The sequence below is a fragment of the Macrobrachium rosenbergii genome, chromosome 41 (genome assembly GCF_040412425.1).
Source record: "Macrobrachium rosenbergii isolate ZJJX-2024 chromosome 41, ASM4041242v1, whole genome shotgun sequence".
Classification (NCBI taxonomy): Eukaryota; Metazoa; Arthropoda; class Malacostraca; order Decapoda; family Palaemonidae; genus Macrobrachium; species Macrobrachium rosenbergii.
In genome coordinates this window covers 146507-162141 of record NC_089781.1, presented here as the reverse complement: position 1 = coordinate 162141, position 15635 = coordinate 146507, and the positions used below count along the sequence as shown (strand labels likewise).

Genomic DNA, 15635 nt, shown 5'->3' with positions numbered 1-15635 from the left:
AGCATAGTTTTCCCAGGAGGCTTTAAGAAGACACCATTGATTTTTCTTTCTTCAGTTGCACCAAAGAAATAACTTTACAATAGAAGTACAAGGTGATATGCAGAACAAAATATAGGGTGAGTCAATGTGAGCCTGTCTTCTTATATCAACCCACAATTGGTGAGGCTTGCAACCTCACGCCTTCTTCTTTGTGCCTTAGCTGCTCCTTGTCCGCTCCTTCTTTACTCTTATCTGCTGTCTTTACTTCTCTGCTTTGCTCTGCTCTGCTGGAATTTTTAAAGATTTCTGGAAGTTAGTTGTCCAACCCCCAGTAGGCGGGGATCTTGTTTCTGCTCCATCTTCTTTGATGCTTAATTGGTTGAAGTTATCTAAAGACTTCCTCTGGGTGTAATCAGAACAATTAACTCCTCCTTAGTAAGTGGAACTAATTACGTCACCGGAAATCTAAGATTTCCAGCTCGATTTGCATAGCTAAGCTTCACAGGTGAGTTTGTTTAACGATTTCGATGTGATTAACTTCGCCAGTGCCGCGCCAATGTTTGGCTACGTATTCACGACACCTTTGCTTCGATCGTCATTCCTTCAACGATTTCAACGATTATCAACATATCCTGTTTTGCTTTTACTCTCTCTCTCTCTCTTACTCTCTCTCTATCTCTCTTTTCTCTCTCTCTCTCTCTCTCTCTCTCTCTCTCTCTCTCTCTAACTATCAGTGTCTAACAATGGAAGGTTTCTCTCTCTCGTTATTTTAATTAATAATTAGAATATTGAGAATTCCTAGTTATCACTACATCACTCAGTCACGTACCAACATTGTCTTCAATGTTTAAACAATCATGATAAAATGGATACAACATTAAAAATCAAACTGGTAAAAAAATGACATAATAAAAATTGTTTCTCCAACTCTGGAGTAAAAAAAATATGTGTATTAAAGCATCACTCTAAATTATAATCAACACAATAAAACATCAGACATTTTAACCACAAGTACAGTACCTCTTTTGCATGTCAAACAATTGTTCATACATAAATGATGTTAACATCAATCATCAATTATTGTTTCCTCTTAATTCTGTCAAAATCTCTTGTATTTTTCTGATCATAAGATTCCTAACTATAATGATGAATAACACAACAAGTACCATTATCAGCATCAGACTGAACAGTGATAAAACTGGGGAGACAGTTTCTTTATAGTTGAAATAGTTCAAATTCTCAAGTTTCTTTAACTCTAACTGAGACAGCTTAAATTCATCAATTTTGTTTGGTTAATTTTTTATGACACATGTTTGTTTAATTTGTATGTTGTGAAAAGATGAGGGTCATAATATAATTTGTTTGCAATGACTAACTGACATGATGTGGTAAAAGATTTAAAATGTTCAAATTTTACTTCTGTAGTAATGTTGTGACATTTAACTTTAGCTACAACACTTTCTATTGAAAACACAAATATTTCCTGATCAATCAGTAGTGCTTCAAAAGTTTTTATTAATTTGTCTGTACATATATCTTTCTCTTGGTTTTGGTTTAACACAATTTCTTGAATACATGGATATGCATTAGTACTTTTATACAGATTGTCAAAATTACATATATATTCCTGTTCTCTTAACAAAACACATTCCTCTAACTGTTTTTTGTTCTGTAAAGAATGACAACAACAAAGCGTGTTCTTCTAATGCAAAATGGTTAATTGTTCCCTTTTGAATGACCACTCATTCATTATATATCATAGGAAATGGGTGTAAAGTATATTGAAAGGTACAATTAAATAATCTTATCATAAAACACTTTGGCACTTATTAAATTATAATACATGAATACATCTACAAGTGGCTAAAAGAGTTTTTTTGTGATGTAAAACTTAATGTTTTCTAATTCTTTTAGGAGTGATTAGTGTTGGGCTCAAAATGCAAATGAATAACACTGTTATTATCACCCTTTTGCAAAATTGATTTAATGTCTCTTTGAATTGCGTTTAATTTTTTATCATTATTTTTACATGTCTTTTCGACAATGATCCCTTTCTTATCAGATTTTCTATATATATATATATATATATATATATATATATATATATATATATATATATATATATATATATATATTAGATACACACACACACACATATATATATATATATATATATATATATATATATATATATATGTGTGTGTGTGTGTGTGTGTGTGTGTATACAGTATATATATATATATATATATATATATATATATATATATATTTCATTTATGATATTTTCACTACATACATTATATTTATGATATATTTTCAGTACATACATTATACTTATGACATTTTATTTATATATATTTTTCAATACTTATATTATATTTATGATATTTTCAGTACATACATTATATTTATGATATTTTCTTTATATATATGTTTCACTACATATATTACATTTATGATATTTTTAGTTCAACACCAACATACATATACATATTTAACTCTGTCTGTTTCGTAGATTATACCTTTTGTTTACAACTATCTACACCATTTTCATGTCTTATGGTATCTATATCTTCAGAGGACCATGGATCTATTTTTACTACTTATATATGGTTCCAGTGAACTACTTTTTCCTTTAGATCACTTTCATTGATTATATTTGTTTAATTTTAACACTTCTACAACTCTATATGGTCCAGTGAACTTGGGAGGTACCTTTACATTTGGCCCTTCTAGAACATGAGTTTGTACATAAATTTGAGTACCTAGTTTAATGTCTGGTTTAATGGTATATACTGTAAGGTTCAGATTGAGTGACATACTGCCTGGTGCTGTCTGGCTTATTGGTGGTTCCTTAGTGAAATGCATGTACAGAATCTTCGAAGTTGTTATTGGCTGGTGCGAGCCGCAAAGTAGTTTCTACACACAGACAGGGCAAAACAAAGATTATGTTTCGGATATCTGTGCTTGTGGACAGACAAACAGATGGCGATTGTGAGAGACATAATAAACGTATACAATGATAAATCAATGGAAAGGCCAGGAAATTCCACATATGGCCAATTGCATGAGATTCGAGACAGATTAATGAATACAATGCAGTAGCATAATATATGTGAAACGGCGAGACATTTGGTGTCTTCACAAACAGAAATATAGCCTACATACAGTTTGATACAGAAGATTCGGTGGAACATTACGAGTACATGATTGGAATGCTTGCATGGCACTGCAAGTAGTGGTGATTGTACATAAATCGAGATAACAATGTTTAGGGAGAAACAGACAGAAATATTGTATGGTAGAAGTTGCTTTCCTTGCGAGAGAGAAAACGGGATGCTTTGTCTTGCATTTGTCTTGTTTCCTCCGATGGATGACGCACACACACGTGCACCCGTAAGACCGTAATGCGGTCTCTTACAGTACCTTTATTATAATATTTGGCACGAGTATTATCACCCTCTTTTAATTTTCCCTTGTTTTCATGATTGTCTCGTAAGTACGTCTGGTCTTCCATGCAACACAGTCATCATAGTTATAAGTATGTCTGGGTGGTGTTGCATCGTCTACTAATGTGTTAGGCATTCTATTCTGATAACCATATAGCAAAAAGTGTGGGGATTCTCCTATCGTCTCATTTACAGTATTATTCAGTGTGAATTGTACGTCTTCTAATGCTAAGTCCCAATCTTCTGTCTGTGGGGTCACTAAAGTTTTCAGGATATCCTTTATTTTACGATAGTTCGTTCTACTGTTCCATTAGAACTTGGTTTATAAGCTGTTATTTGACACTGATTTATTTAAAAAAATTCACATATTTTCTTTAAAAGATCACCAGTAAACTCAGCAGCATTGTCCGAAAGAAGAACATGTGGAGATGAATGTCTTTTGATAATTCTAGATTTAAGAGCTTCTGCTACTGTAGCTGCATCTCTATTTCTTACTGGTACTATTTCTACATATCAAGTTAAATAGTCTAAGAAGACTAATATTTGTCTATTTCCTCTAATAGTGGTTGGAAATGGACCTAAAAAGTCCATTGTAACTATCTGAAATGGATTTAATTCCGATGGATATTTTTCATATAGCTTTTTGTACAACAATCCATTTATCAGTTGGAAATCAGGTTTTAACGATTCATCTGTCATCAACTGTCCTACTATCTGTCTGATTTCTGCATCATTATCTTGTTGTATTTTCACTCTTTCTAGATCTAAATCTACTACCTGACAACTAAAATAAAAGGTATTAGTGGTAATGCATTTTTCTGTTTCTTCTTGAGATCTGGATAATGCATCTGCCAAGGTGTTAAATTTCCCTGGAATATACCTGAATTCTGGGGCAAATTCTAGTGCACTAATGAACCATGTATTGAACTTCATGTTGTTGGTAAAGGCTCTCTTTTTAAATAAGTCACAAATGGGTTTGTGATCAGTAAGCACATTAACCTTATGACCTAAAAGTATGTGTCCAAATTTCTTTTAACCCGAATATAAAGTTAAACAGGCAGTTGGACAGATGGAAAAAAAACAGACTATAGAAATGGAATGCTCATACACTGTTGATCTCCTGACTAATCAGGTAGAACAACAGGCAGTTGCAAGCCCAAGACTTGAATCATGGCTGTGAAAGGCATCTAGATGTCAATAGAATCCGATGCTCCATGAGGTAACCTATCCAAGTACTGACCAGACCCAATAATTGCTAAACTTCACTGACCAGATGAGAAGCGATATTGTGAATGTGGCGTGGTTAATGGCTGTTATGCCCATGGTCTGTAGAGACAGAGCCAAGTAGTAACAGCTTCAGAGTGTTGAGATTGAAGGACTAATTGACCTTCCTCCTAGATCGAACAATTCTTCGAAACATCAAAGTGTTAAGACCAATTGTTGCTAACAGTGACCCTAGTGACCGAACTTGTCTGTCATACATCCATCATTCTGGAGTGCGTCTGGTTGACCACTGTGCTGAGTGTGCTATTGCAAACCTGCGCACCTGCATCATCGATTGAGGAGATGATAGGACACTAGCGCGTGTGCACCCCCCTCTTGTTGACTAAGGAACTATCATGGTACCATTCCTTAACAACACTACAGAATGCCTGAGGCTTGGAGAGCTAAGAAGATCCAGGTTATTGAGGTGCAGATTAGGCCCTTTTGCCTGATCCATCAGGTCTTGAACATGGTAATGGTTTCCTGGTTCAGGACGACCCTTGTAGCTTCCTGGTGGCCTCACGCACAATGGTTCCCAGATCTGCTAGCCCTGCTGTCAGCAATTTCCAGAGAGATCCCCCCATGGGACAACTTCCTCTGTCAGCCTCACACCAAGAGATATCAGTAGTTGGTAGGGTCCCTATCTCTTCACAGCTGGAGACTATCCAGTATCTCTTGTGAGCGAGAGGCTTTTCTCGTGGAACAGCGACAGAGATGTCTGGCTATCTCAGAAGATCTTCTTTAGACGTGTACCAGGGAAAATGGGCCATCTACTGTGACTGGTGTTGCCGAAGGGGGTCTCTCTCCAGTCGGAACTTCTGTTTAGCAAATAGCAGATTTCCTAGTTTTTCTCCAGAGGGAGAAAGTCTTTCTGTGTCTGCCATCAAATGCTATAGGGCTGCTTTGGGTTTGATTCTGCACCTAAAAGATGTGAACCTGTCTTCTTGTGAAATCTCAATACTACTCAAAAGCTTTGAGCAGTCTTGTTCTCCTAGAGAAATTAAACCTCCTAGTTGGGACCTGACTCTTGTGCTAAGTAGCCTCACTCGAGCCCCATATGAACCATTGTGACAGTCATCTGACAGAGACATGACCCTTAAAGCTGTCTTCTTACTGGCTTTAGCTTCATTGAAGAGAGTGGGAGAACTCCATGGTCTTTCTTCAAATGTTAAAACACACGAGGGGTTGGGGGTCCATAGCCTTCGAAATTGTAGAACAAGGTATTGGTGACAACTGTGTTTGGCCAACAGGATGAGAGAGAAGGCATCAGCTGACCTCACTTCACCTGAGAGCACCGTGAGGCATCAGTTTCTTCCAGCCCAGGGAATCACTTTGAGGGGTGGAAGAGGTGGGTAATGTACGTTAAGACTGTAGGTTTGTTAGCCATGAAAAATACAAATTGATTAAAACTTGTTACTTGTTCATATGCGGAACAAACCTAGGTCTTAACGTGAGGATAGACTCAACAATCATGTTATTCTCAGTGGAACACGTCCTGTATGAAATTAATGTTGCCAGTTTTGCCGACCATGCTTCACCCGAAAGCGCTGTGACGCATGTTTCTTCCAGCCTAGGGAATCACTTTGAGGGGTGGCAATAGGTGAGCAATGTACGTTAAGACCGTAGGTTTGTTAACTATGAAAAATACAACTTAATTAAAACTTGTCATGTGTTCGGTCTTAATGTGAGGATAGACTCACCAATCACATTATTTTCAGTGGAACATGTCCTATATGAAATTAATGTTGCCAGTTTTGAATTCATTTACAAGAGCTTTAACTTTCTGTAATTGAAAATTTATCATACTAACAAGTTTGCAATTCTTGCTTTACAGATTATACAATAATTAGTTCATAACCATAATCAGTACAGCATGCACAAAGCGATATTTAGATTAAATACTAATTACCAAACCTCTAAATCAGAAATCCTAATTCATAAGGCTATTTCTACAGTGTAAGTTATTATTAAGTTGTTTAACCAACCACTGAGCTAACTTATTTATTTAGTATTTTATCACCAGGAATTGCACTTCATTAGAAGCTATGAAATAAAAAAAATAATGGGTTACCCATATTTTTTTAGGATACAGTTGTGGCACTACAAGCTTTGGCTGTATTTGAAGCACATCAAGATAAAGGCGCAACTAACCTGGTGGTCACAGTTGATGGTGATGGCCTTGAACATGCCTTTCTCATAGATGACTCTAACAAGCTACTTCAACAGATGGTTAGAATTCCAAGTTTTCCAAACAGTGTTATCCTAAGTATGGAAGGAGAAGGATGTGCTCTTGCACAGGTAAGGAGGCTATAGCACACTTTATTGAAATCAGTAACTTAATAAATTAGGAAAGCAGACATACCTACAGGGTGTGTGAAAATGTTTCCTTGAACCATGCCTGTTTTGTTTCCCTAACCCATGCCTCTAATACATATTAAATGACATTTGTTTATACCATTACACACAAAAGTTAAATCATGAGAACTGAGTCCTGTAATCAACTTTTAAAGTAATTATAAATTTATTCATGTTAACATTAGCAGAAAAAGTTTACATTTAGAATCAGTAAATAAGTTAATTTTCCACAATCAAAGAAATTCAGAATCCGGATTTGAGTACGTACAGGTAATTCAAAATCAGGATAACAAAAATTCAGAAAAAATGTTGGTAGATTTAAGTAGTAGCTCCGCGGCGGCGATTTCCTTCTAACTTGACTTTTTCTACAGTTTTTTGGTTGCTGATTATGGATTTACCTTCAGTTTTTGTTGTACGAATGTAATTAATGCAATTAACCCCTGAAGTCCATCCAACAAGGGGTTTCCATACCCGATCTTCACAAGACAGAGCACGGGTACGTCTGTTTGGAATGGTTCATATCCCATCCGGCAAATGCAATAACTTGTCAATGTATGTACCACGCCCGCTCTCCCCCTCCCGCCAGTACTAAACACGGCGAAGGGACATTTCATGTGGCTGACAACAAACAAATGCACCACCAGTATCAGAAGCCCTAAAAGTGTGGAAAAAAAAACAGTTTCCAAGGTAAAAATAGGCGCGGAGCTAATACTTAGGATTACCAAAATATAGAATGACTCCCATTACTTAAAAGGTACATCTTCTTGCATCCTGTTGCTATTCATATCTGTGGGTTAGGAGCTGGAATGAATCTTTGCCGCCTGTCATTTAAGGATAAATAAAGAGTTGAAATATTCTCAAGTAATACCTATCTGTGGAATCCATTTTTTTTTTTTTTTGTAAGGAAAATTTTTCACAGTATTTTAGGACAGCACCATAGGGTGAAATACATATTAGTGTCCTGTCTTTTTTGTACTATAGTTTTTTTTGTGCATCTTTGCCACTTGTCACTTAAGGATAAACAAAGGCTTGAAATATTCTCAAGTAATACATTTCTGTGGAATACCATGTTTTTTTTGTTTTTTTGTAAGGCGAATTTATCACAGTATTTCAGAACTACCACAAGGTGAAGTATATAATAGTGTCCTGTCTTTTTTGTACTTTAGCTTGTTCTAAGTACTGATTCACAGTGTCGCCAATCATGTATTTTGTAATAACCTAATGTAAAATTTAAAGTACATGTACTAAACTGAGAAGTGTTGGATCAGTGTCATAATTTTTAAAAATTAACCTGTAGAAAGTTTTTGACATATGCTGTAATGTTTATTCCAGGCAGTTCTTCGATATAATGTCCCTGAACCCAGTCCAAGTGAAGCATTTGAACTTGAAGTTGAAACAGATACTGCTCCTGATTCCAAGTGTGTAACAAAGAGAATAAAAACTTGTGCTTCCTATCAGCGTCCTGATTTGAAGTCCAACATGGCTGTGATAGAAGTGAACTTGGTCTCTGGTTACATTCCAGATAAGGCTGACTTGAAGAGAATTGTTGGTTATGGCGCAGGATTGTTCAAACGATATGAAGTTGATGGAAATAAAGTGACATTTTATGTTGACGAGATGTCTAAAAATAAAATATGTTTAACATTCCGAATTATACGTGAAGTTGACATGGAGGATGTGAAACCTGGTACTGTTAAAATATATGATTACTACCAGCCAGAGTTCACTGTTAGTAAGGTGAGTTTAATATGTTTATGCTTTATCAGAGATAAAAAAAAAGTAGTGTATCATCACTACGTTGTATGAACCATTGACCGTTGTACTATAATGATACAGTAGTAATTAAGAATTGCATGTTTGCATATATAGGTAAAATAATGATAAATTGAAATTTCTTATGCTCTCATGGAATTAAACTATTTTGTCAGGTCTGTCCTTAAATACATAATTACTTTTTCTTAGTTACTTTAAAGTGAAAATGTGACTAATAAGGACATTACAAAAACTTGAATAAAATAAATTTTCTCTTAAATGACACTGAACGACTTTTTCTGGAGACAGAAATTCTTCATCTCATACCATTTGAAACTTGGGATGCAAAACTTAAAAGTATGTTTAAGGTTCATAAGAAAACCATAACATAATTTTTGTGAAGTTCCCATGATAGCACCGAGAAATCACAAACTTATCAAGTACAGTAATGAATTATTACTAGCTAAAATGGGAAAATGTGAAGGAAAGGGCTAATGGCACTATGAATTCATTAATTATGTATTGCATACTTTAAAATATTACAAATTTTATTATTATAAAGTTTTTAATGAGACTACTGAGTTGCATGTTAAGACTCATAGGGCTCACCTGAAGAATTTGTTCATAAACGAGTAGTTAAAACTAGAGCTAGGTATAGTTTGAGAGAAGTGGGCAACTAAGAAGTACGTACAAGACAAAAAGCAATGCTGTTGGTGCCAAAGAGACAATGCAAAGAAACTTGAGTACCAACTATGGCAAATATACAGAATACAGTACTAATATTTGTGATAATATTTGTGACAAACAGTTTAAAAAGAAAATTATGAAAACTTTTTAAAACATTTAATGCTCTACACACAAACTACTTCATGTAGTTCTACACTTTAGTTGGAGCACTATAGTGATAAACACCTACCCTCATTATTAAAAGAGGTGTTACCTAGGTAGTGATAAGGACCTCCTCAACAATGTCGGTAACCTTGCATCACCTCACCTACCTTCCTTCGGAATGGTCTTATTTCAAAAAGAATGTGTACACCTTTGGAAACGAAGGAAGGACTTTCCTGCAAGGCAACAGATATATTAAAAAATTTGTTTAAGAAAATTGTATTTTCTTATGTTCATAATCTCTCTTCTCCTCTCCTCTTAATTTCTTGTCATAACTTTCATATAATTTCTTGTTCATATTTTTTACTCAACACACTAGGGACTTATGTATGTTATTACTGAGACCCCTGACTTCTGGAGCTCATTTACTAACATGACTAAAAAATTCTGCCCCCCCTTTTTTTTTCTTCAATGTCCATTTACGTGATCAGACCGTGTCAAAGTAGCTGTGCCCCATACACAGCTCTGACTCTTAGTAATTCGTCATCCTTTGTATGACAGCTTTAGGCACAGTACTGTACTTTCAAGCATTATGATATTAGCCTGTTTAGATATCCTATTTCCACTTCATTTGCTTCCTTTCTAAGTACTGTAGTATGATTATTTATGTCATATGCACAGTGTTTGAAAAGGTCATGTTTTATCAGTGCAAATCACTTCCTTATTCCAAGGACCTCCTTTCTCCCTTCAAATTGGGTACAGATGTTTCAATTCGAGAGCACAACATCCCAGTAGATAGGGAGTGAGGAAGATATGAACCTTTTACTTTGCTGACAGGAGATCTCTCATTAGGAGAAAGTTTTTCTGTTTAGTAGTAATTAACCAGTCATCCCCTTGACTGAAGGGTTAAGCTGTAGCAGGACAATAACTTGTATTGATGAAACAAATTTAGTGTAAAAATTATTCTCAAGACTTATTAATTCACTATAATCTTCCAGATGTGGAAAGTTTGTATCCGTAAAACAAAAATTGGTGTAAAAATTAGTCTCAGACTTATTACTTCACTGTAATCATTAAGATGTGGAAAGAGTAGTGTAAAAATAAGAACAACCGAGTTGCAGTATTTTTCTCTTGTGAAGTTTAGCAACATACTGAATAGTTCTTCCTTGTGAGTGAACACTTGGGTAATGACATTTCCAGCTAACTAACCGTTGAACTTTAGAATATAATTTGTTTCATCACTAACCTATGACTTTTAATAAGCCCTTTCTTGCATACAAATCATCCCAGAACTAATGTTCAGTACAACCCAGTGGTACACCTGCTCTTTCCATGGCCAGATTCACCTAGTGCCACTACAGACACTCATTCCTGATGTTGCATATTCAGGTGTAGCCCATGAAATTCAGCTGTAGTCCACTTGGTGCAACTGAAGGAGTAACTTGAACCAGTTGCTTAATCTTTCGTGATCTGAGTCACTCTGATATTAGATCCATAGGCACAGCTGCCCTGCTAGCTGAGGCCACAACCAAAGCTACTCTGTCTTTTTTGTCCTGAGCTGCAACCATCGCTACTTCTACTTTCAAGTTCAGAGCTGTTCTGACAACAGGAGCCATAACCAGAACTGATACAGCAGCCAGGGCCATGACCAGAGATGCTCCAACTCTTTTACTACTGCTGCTTTGATCATCAGTCATTACCAGGTTTGCTATAGTAACAAGAATTGCCCCAGCTTCCATGTATAAAGCTGCCACAATCAGGGCTGCTCTAGTGTCCTTCCAGTGGCACTTTGATGATTGGATTCATTACTGTAGTCTCTACAATTAACAAAGCCTCTATACCCACATTGTGAGACAAGTGTTACTTCATTGCTACTTCTGAACCACTCCCAGCAACTGGAAGAGGACAGCTTGCTGAGCCATGAGGAATTCAAGCAGGTATCTCTTCTGGCTAAGCAGAAGAGGTTTCACCATGCACAGGTCAGCCATGCCAGTGATATAAGTTAGATCCCAGAATGTCTATTGATAAGTCATGCAAACTGGAATAAGTAGTTGCTCCTCAAGGCCAGGCAGAAGATGGTGTATGGGGGTCAAAGTGAGCTAGTTCTGCAAGCAGGGAAAAATGTACATATCCACAATTACTGAGAACCTGGTACAGATTTTTATATGTTGCCGATGCGTGCAGTTGAGGAGTCACAGTCAGTCTTGCAGGTGGGACATGGTTGTCTCTAACTGTTCTGTGCACATCAGCAGATGAGTAACGGCCAGTAATCAGAGGCGAGCCACAAGATAAAAATGATAATCTTCTTGAATGGAAGACTAGCACTTGAGTGATTATATGCTTTTCAGACTTTGAGTATTACTTAAGAGTCCCATGTGTTACTTGCTCAGAACTTCTAACTGGTTCCATGAGCCTTATTTGTCCCATGTGTGACTGTGATCAGAACTTCTAACTGGTGCCAAGAGCTAGAGTACTATGGGAGGCACAACTCAATGAAGCAGGCACAGTATGTATCTCCAGCAAGGCTATAGAGATGTCCAAGGCACTTCCAACAAAGGAATGAAATGCTGAGGAGACACCATATTGGGACACAGTCTAAAAAAAGGAGTTGACATTGCCTTGAGAGGTGCTGGTGCTAGCAGGTGTGACAATTCCTGGCACCACAGTTGCTCTAGTAGAGGTTGGGTACAATGTAAGCCTCACGTGTGGAGAACACTGACAAGTTCTCTGGGTAAGGAGAACGATGAGCAGTAGCTGTTCAAAGGTGAATAATACTTTTAAAGCTTGACACTGCAATAACAAGGCACTTATAGCACTTACAGCCATTGAAGAAAAACATACTAGTGAATATTTATGAATTTAAGAAAAATCATGCAAAAAACCATCACCAAAATATAAACAGGGAAAGCCAGTTGGTAAAACAAATGGGTATTAACTGTGAAGGAAATGGGTCTGGATACAGTATAATGAAATTTGGGAGCACAAAAACAATTCAGATGTGTATACTGTAGTACTTAAAAAAAAAACAGGAAATTACTTGAACTATGACCAAGAGTCCAGAGAAGCATACAAAGCTAACCTGGAAAGGGGCCCACTGGCATATCCGTTACACTATACACTTACTGGCACCAAACTACTACCAGATACACTGGATAACAGCATTCCCATTTCAAATGAATGAGAAAGTACATGCCATTACTTTGCTTCACCAAGTAATACCCAGAATGACAAAAAAAAAAAAAAAAAAATGGCGGGGTGGCGGTAGAGAAACCCCCACTAGCCAGGAAATGAAAATCTTACCAGGTAATTACCAAAATCTTTGCTGATGCACTGGTGAAAGAACAAGGTGAGGCTAAAAAGAATAAATGCTCACAATATTAATTCTTGCAAATCGCTCCCAGATTGTTGGGGGAAGGTAGCCTTATTACTAAGAGGCTAGACACATAAGGTGTGGGATTTTCCTGCTGGAACATGACGATCCATAAGGCACATGCAGTGATGCCAACCAGCAGATGATTTTCTTGAAATGGAAATGAAGTATGTAGGCAATTCATTTACTATGAATATTGGCTAAATTATAAGTGGTGGATATATTGTGAAAGAGTCTTTTCTTGTCTTGCTTAAATCAAACTATCATTTGCTTGTTACAGTGTTGTTCATTTCTCTTTTTTTTTTCCATAAAGGATAACTGTTTGTTTTTTCTTTCTGCAGAGTTATACTCTTCCTCCCAATGATGTTTGTGATTTTGGACCATCAATTGTTATTGATGGGATCATAGTAGATGAGGAGGTAGAAGATTCTACCTCGACCGTTTCTTCTGATGCTATTGATGATCTTCTGGGAGTTCTTGAGTCGATGCCATGAGACAAAATGTGGTAATTGTGGTAATGCATCCCGCGAAGTGAAGAATGTTGAAATGGTAATTCAGCACCCAAATTGAAAAAAATGCCTTTCATAGTAAACATCAGTAAGGATTAGATGAAAAATTATTACTGTAACTGGTTTTAGTTCAAAGTTAGCCCACAGATTTTTCAGAAATTAGGTAATGCATAAATTTATATAAAAATGTTTCATAGTAAAACTCATGTTTTCCTGTTTGTAATTTTATTACAATTAAAAAGAAAAATTGAGCGAAAGTATCTTAGTCTCAGATACTTTGAAATCATCAATAATCTAGACCAAAAAAAAAGAATCGACACTAAAAATGTATTTCTCCTCAACTGTTTAATCTTCATTAATAGGCTGAGTGTTAGCCAGAATGTTTTTATTTTTATTTAGTTTGAATGCAAACCTACAAATAAACATTACAAGGGCACTTCCCACTCACAGTTTTAAAATGGTTGTTATTTTTATCTCCAGAGATTTCAGTTGCTAAAACTTAAATATACTTGTTCTAATTCACATTAAATACAATTTCATGCAAAGCTTTAGATTTTTTGGTTCTCTCTTACTGTGCCCTTTGGATACATTATAAGATTAAAATAAAATTCTAAAAATAAATTACTTTTTTCCTTTCCCAAACAGTTATAGCTTTGGTAACCGAAAGATCAAATTGGCAAATAAATTACCAAGATAAAAATGTTTCTTTGCAAGGCAATGAGAAACTTCCCTTTAGTTGAGTATAACTTCCATTTTTTTCAGAAATTCTCCCATTTGTAACCATTTAACCAGAACTGCTGTGTCCAGTATTTGGGTTGCTAATGTAATTTCCTTATTTTTTCAGCAGCACAATTTTTGGTCATTATCCATCTACTTGTAGATCGGTAATTACAGTATTAATCAACTATTTCCTGGCAAGGCTTGATCCCCACCCCCGCAACCATTGCATGTCACAGCTAACTTAACATACCATACGGTGCTTTAAACTCTCAAGACCAGGCTATAAGTGTCTGCCAGAGCCTCTAGAAATGCAACAAGGGATCTTGAGCACCTGAAAACTTACTTAGTGTAATGAAAATATCTTTTGTTAAAACATCAAAATAAATATTTTTTAAAAACAATGACTTATCAAAGCCAACAACAATTACCAGAAACATATATCAGCCTTTTATTTTAAAACCATATACAATTTTAAACAGTTTAACCAGACTATGGAGTTGACATTAACTTGTAGGGCTGGCCCGATGAGCTGTTTTTGATTAACAGTATTGATCTTTAATATTTTGCAAATCCTTAAAATTTTAATAACTGGATAACTGAAAATGTTGCAGCTTCTGATAAAGTTTCATTCAACAATTTGTTCCTGATACTTTGTTAGTAGATTAATTAATTATTAAAATGTTTTAACCAGACCACTGAGCTGGCCCTAAGGATTAGAATGAAATACCAGTTCTAGGCCAGAGGCCAAGCACTAGGACCAAATAAGTAATTCGGCGTGGTGATGAATGAATATGAAATTAAAAACTGCACAAAAGCATATACTTTTACACTGGAGCACATACACACATTAAATACATTTACTCGTGTTTCCACACATACGCACACAAAAATTCAGAATAAGTAACATTTTTTAATTTTGTTTTCTTAATTCATTAAACACCATAAGGGTTTTCATATTTTCACTATTTTTTATATTTTACCAAGTATATTACAATTATTTATGAATATTAAAATTGGAATGATTGAAAATGTAGAAGACTGACAAAATTTCCCTAATCGATTTACTTCCAAAAGTTGTTAATCACTGTTGGTTATATTTTGGACATTTAGACAATACATGTTTGACTGTTATTATCACTTTGCACTCTGAGCATTTGGGAGGAGGGCCATGTGGACTGTTCATTAAGTGTCCATTCAAACGAGTATGGCCTATTTGAAGACGCGTCAGAATTACTTGTGCATGTCCCTCTCTCTATGATGAACTCCATTTTCCAACACAGGATTTTATGTTTCAATTTATTATATATAGGTTCCTCGTTCATTATATTTTGCCATTTATTTACAATGATTGTTTTCATATATATATCTTATATAATCACTCTTGTCATGTGGACTGCTCCTTTAGCTGCT

At 35.7% G+C, this 15635-nt stretch overlaps 1 protein-coding gene across 1 annotated transcript in view; it reads left to right on the top strand.

The window, feature by feature from the left end:
* The window catches only part of LOC136826554 (alpha-2-macroglobulin-like), a 440224-nt gene extending 426098 nt beyond the window's left edge, over positions 1-14126 (top strand). Inside the window, 3 exon segments of the mRNA XM_067083736.1 lie at positions 6777-6989; positions 8379-8783; positions 13338-14126. Coding sequence (XP_066939837.1) covers positions 6777-6989; positions 8379-8783; positions 13338-13490 — 771 coding nt within the window. The 3' untranslated portion in view covers positions 13491-14126.
* The last annotated feature ends 1509 nt before the right edge of the window (positions 14127-15635 follow it).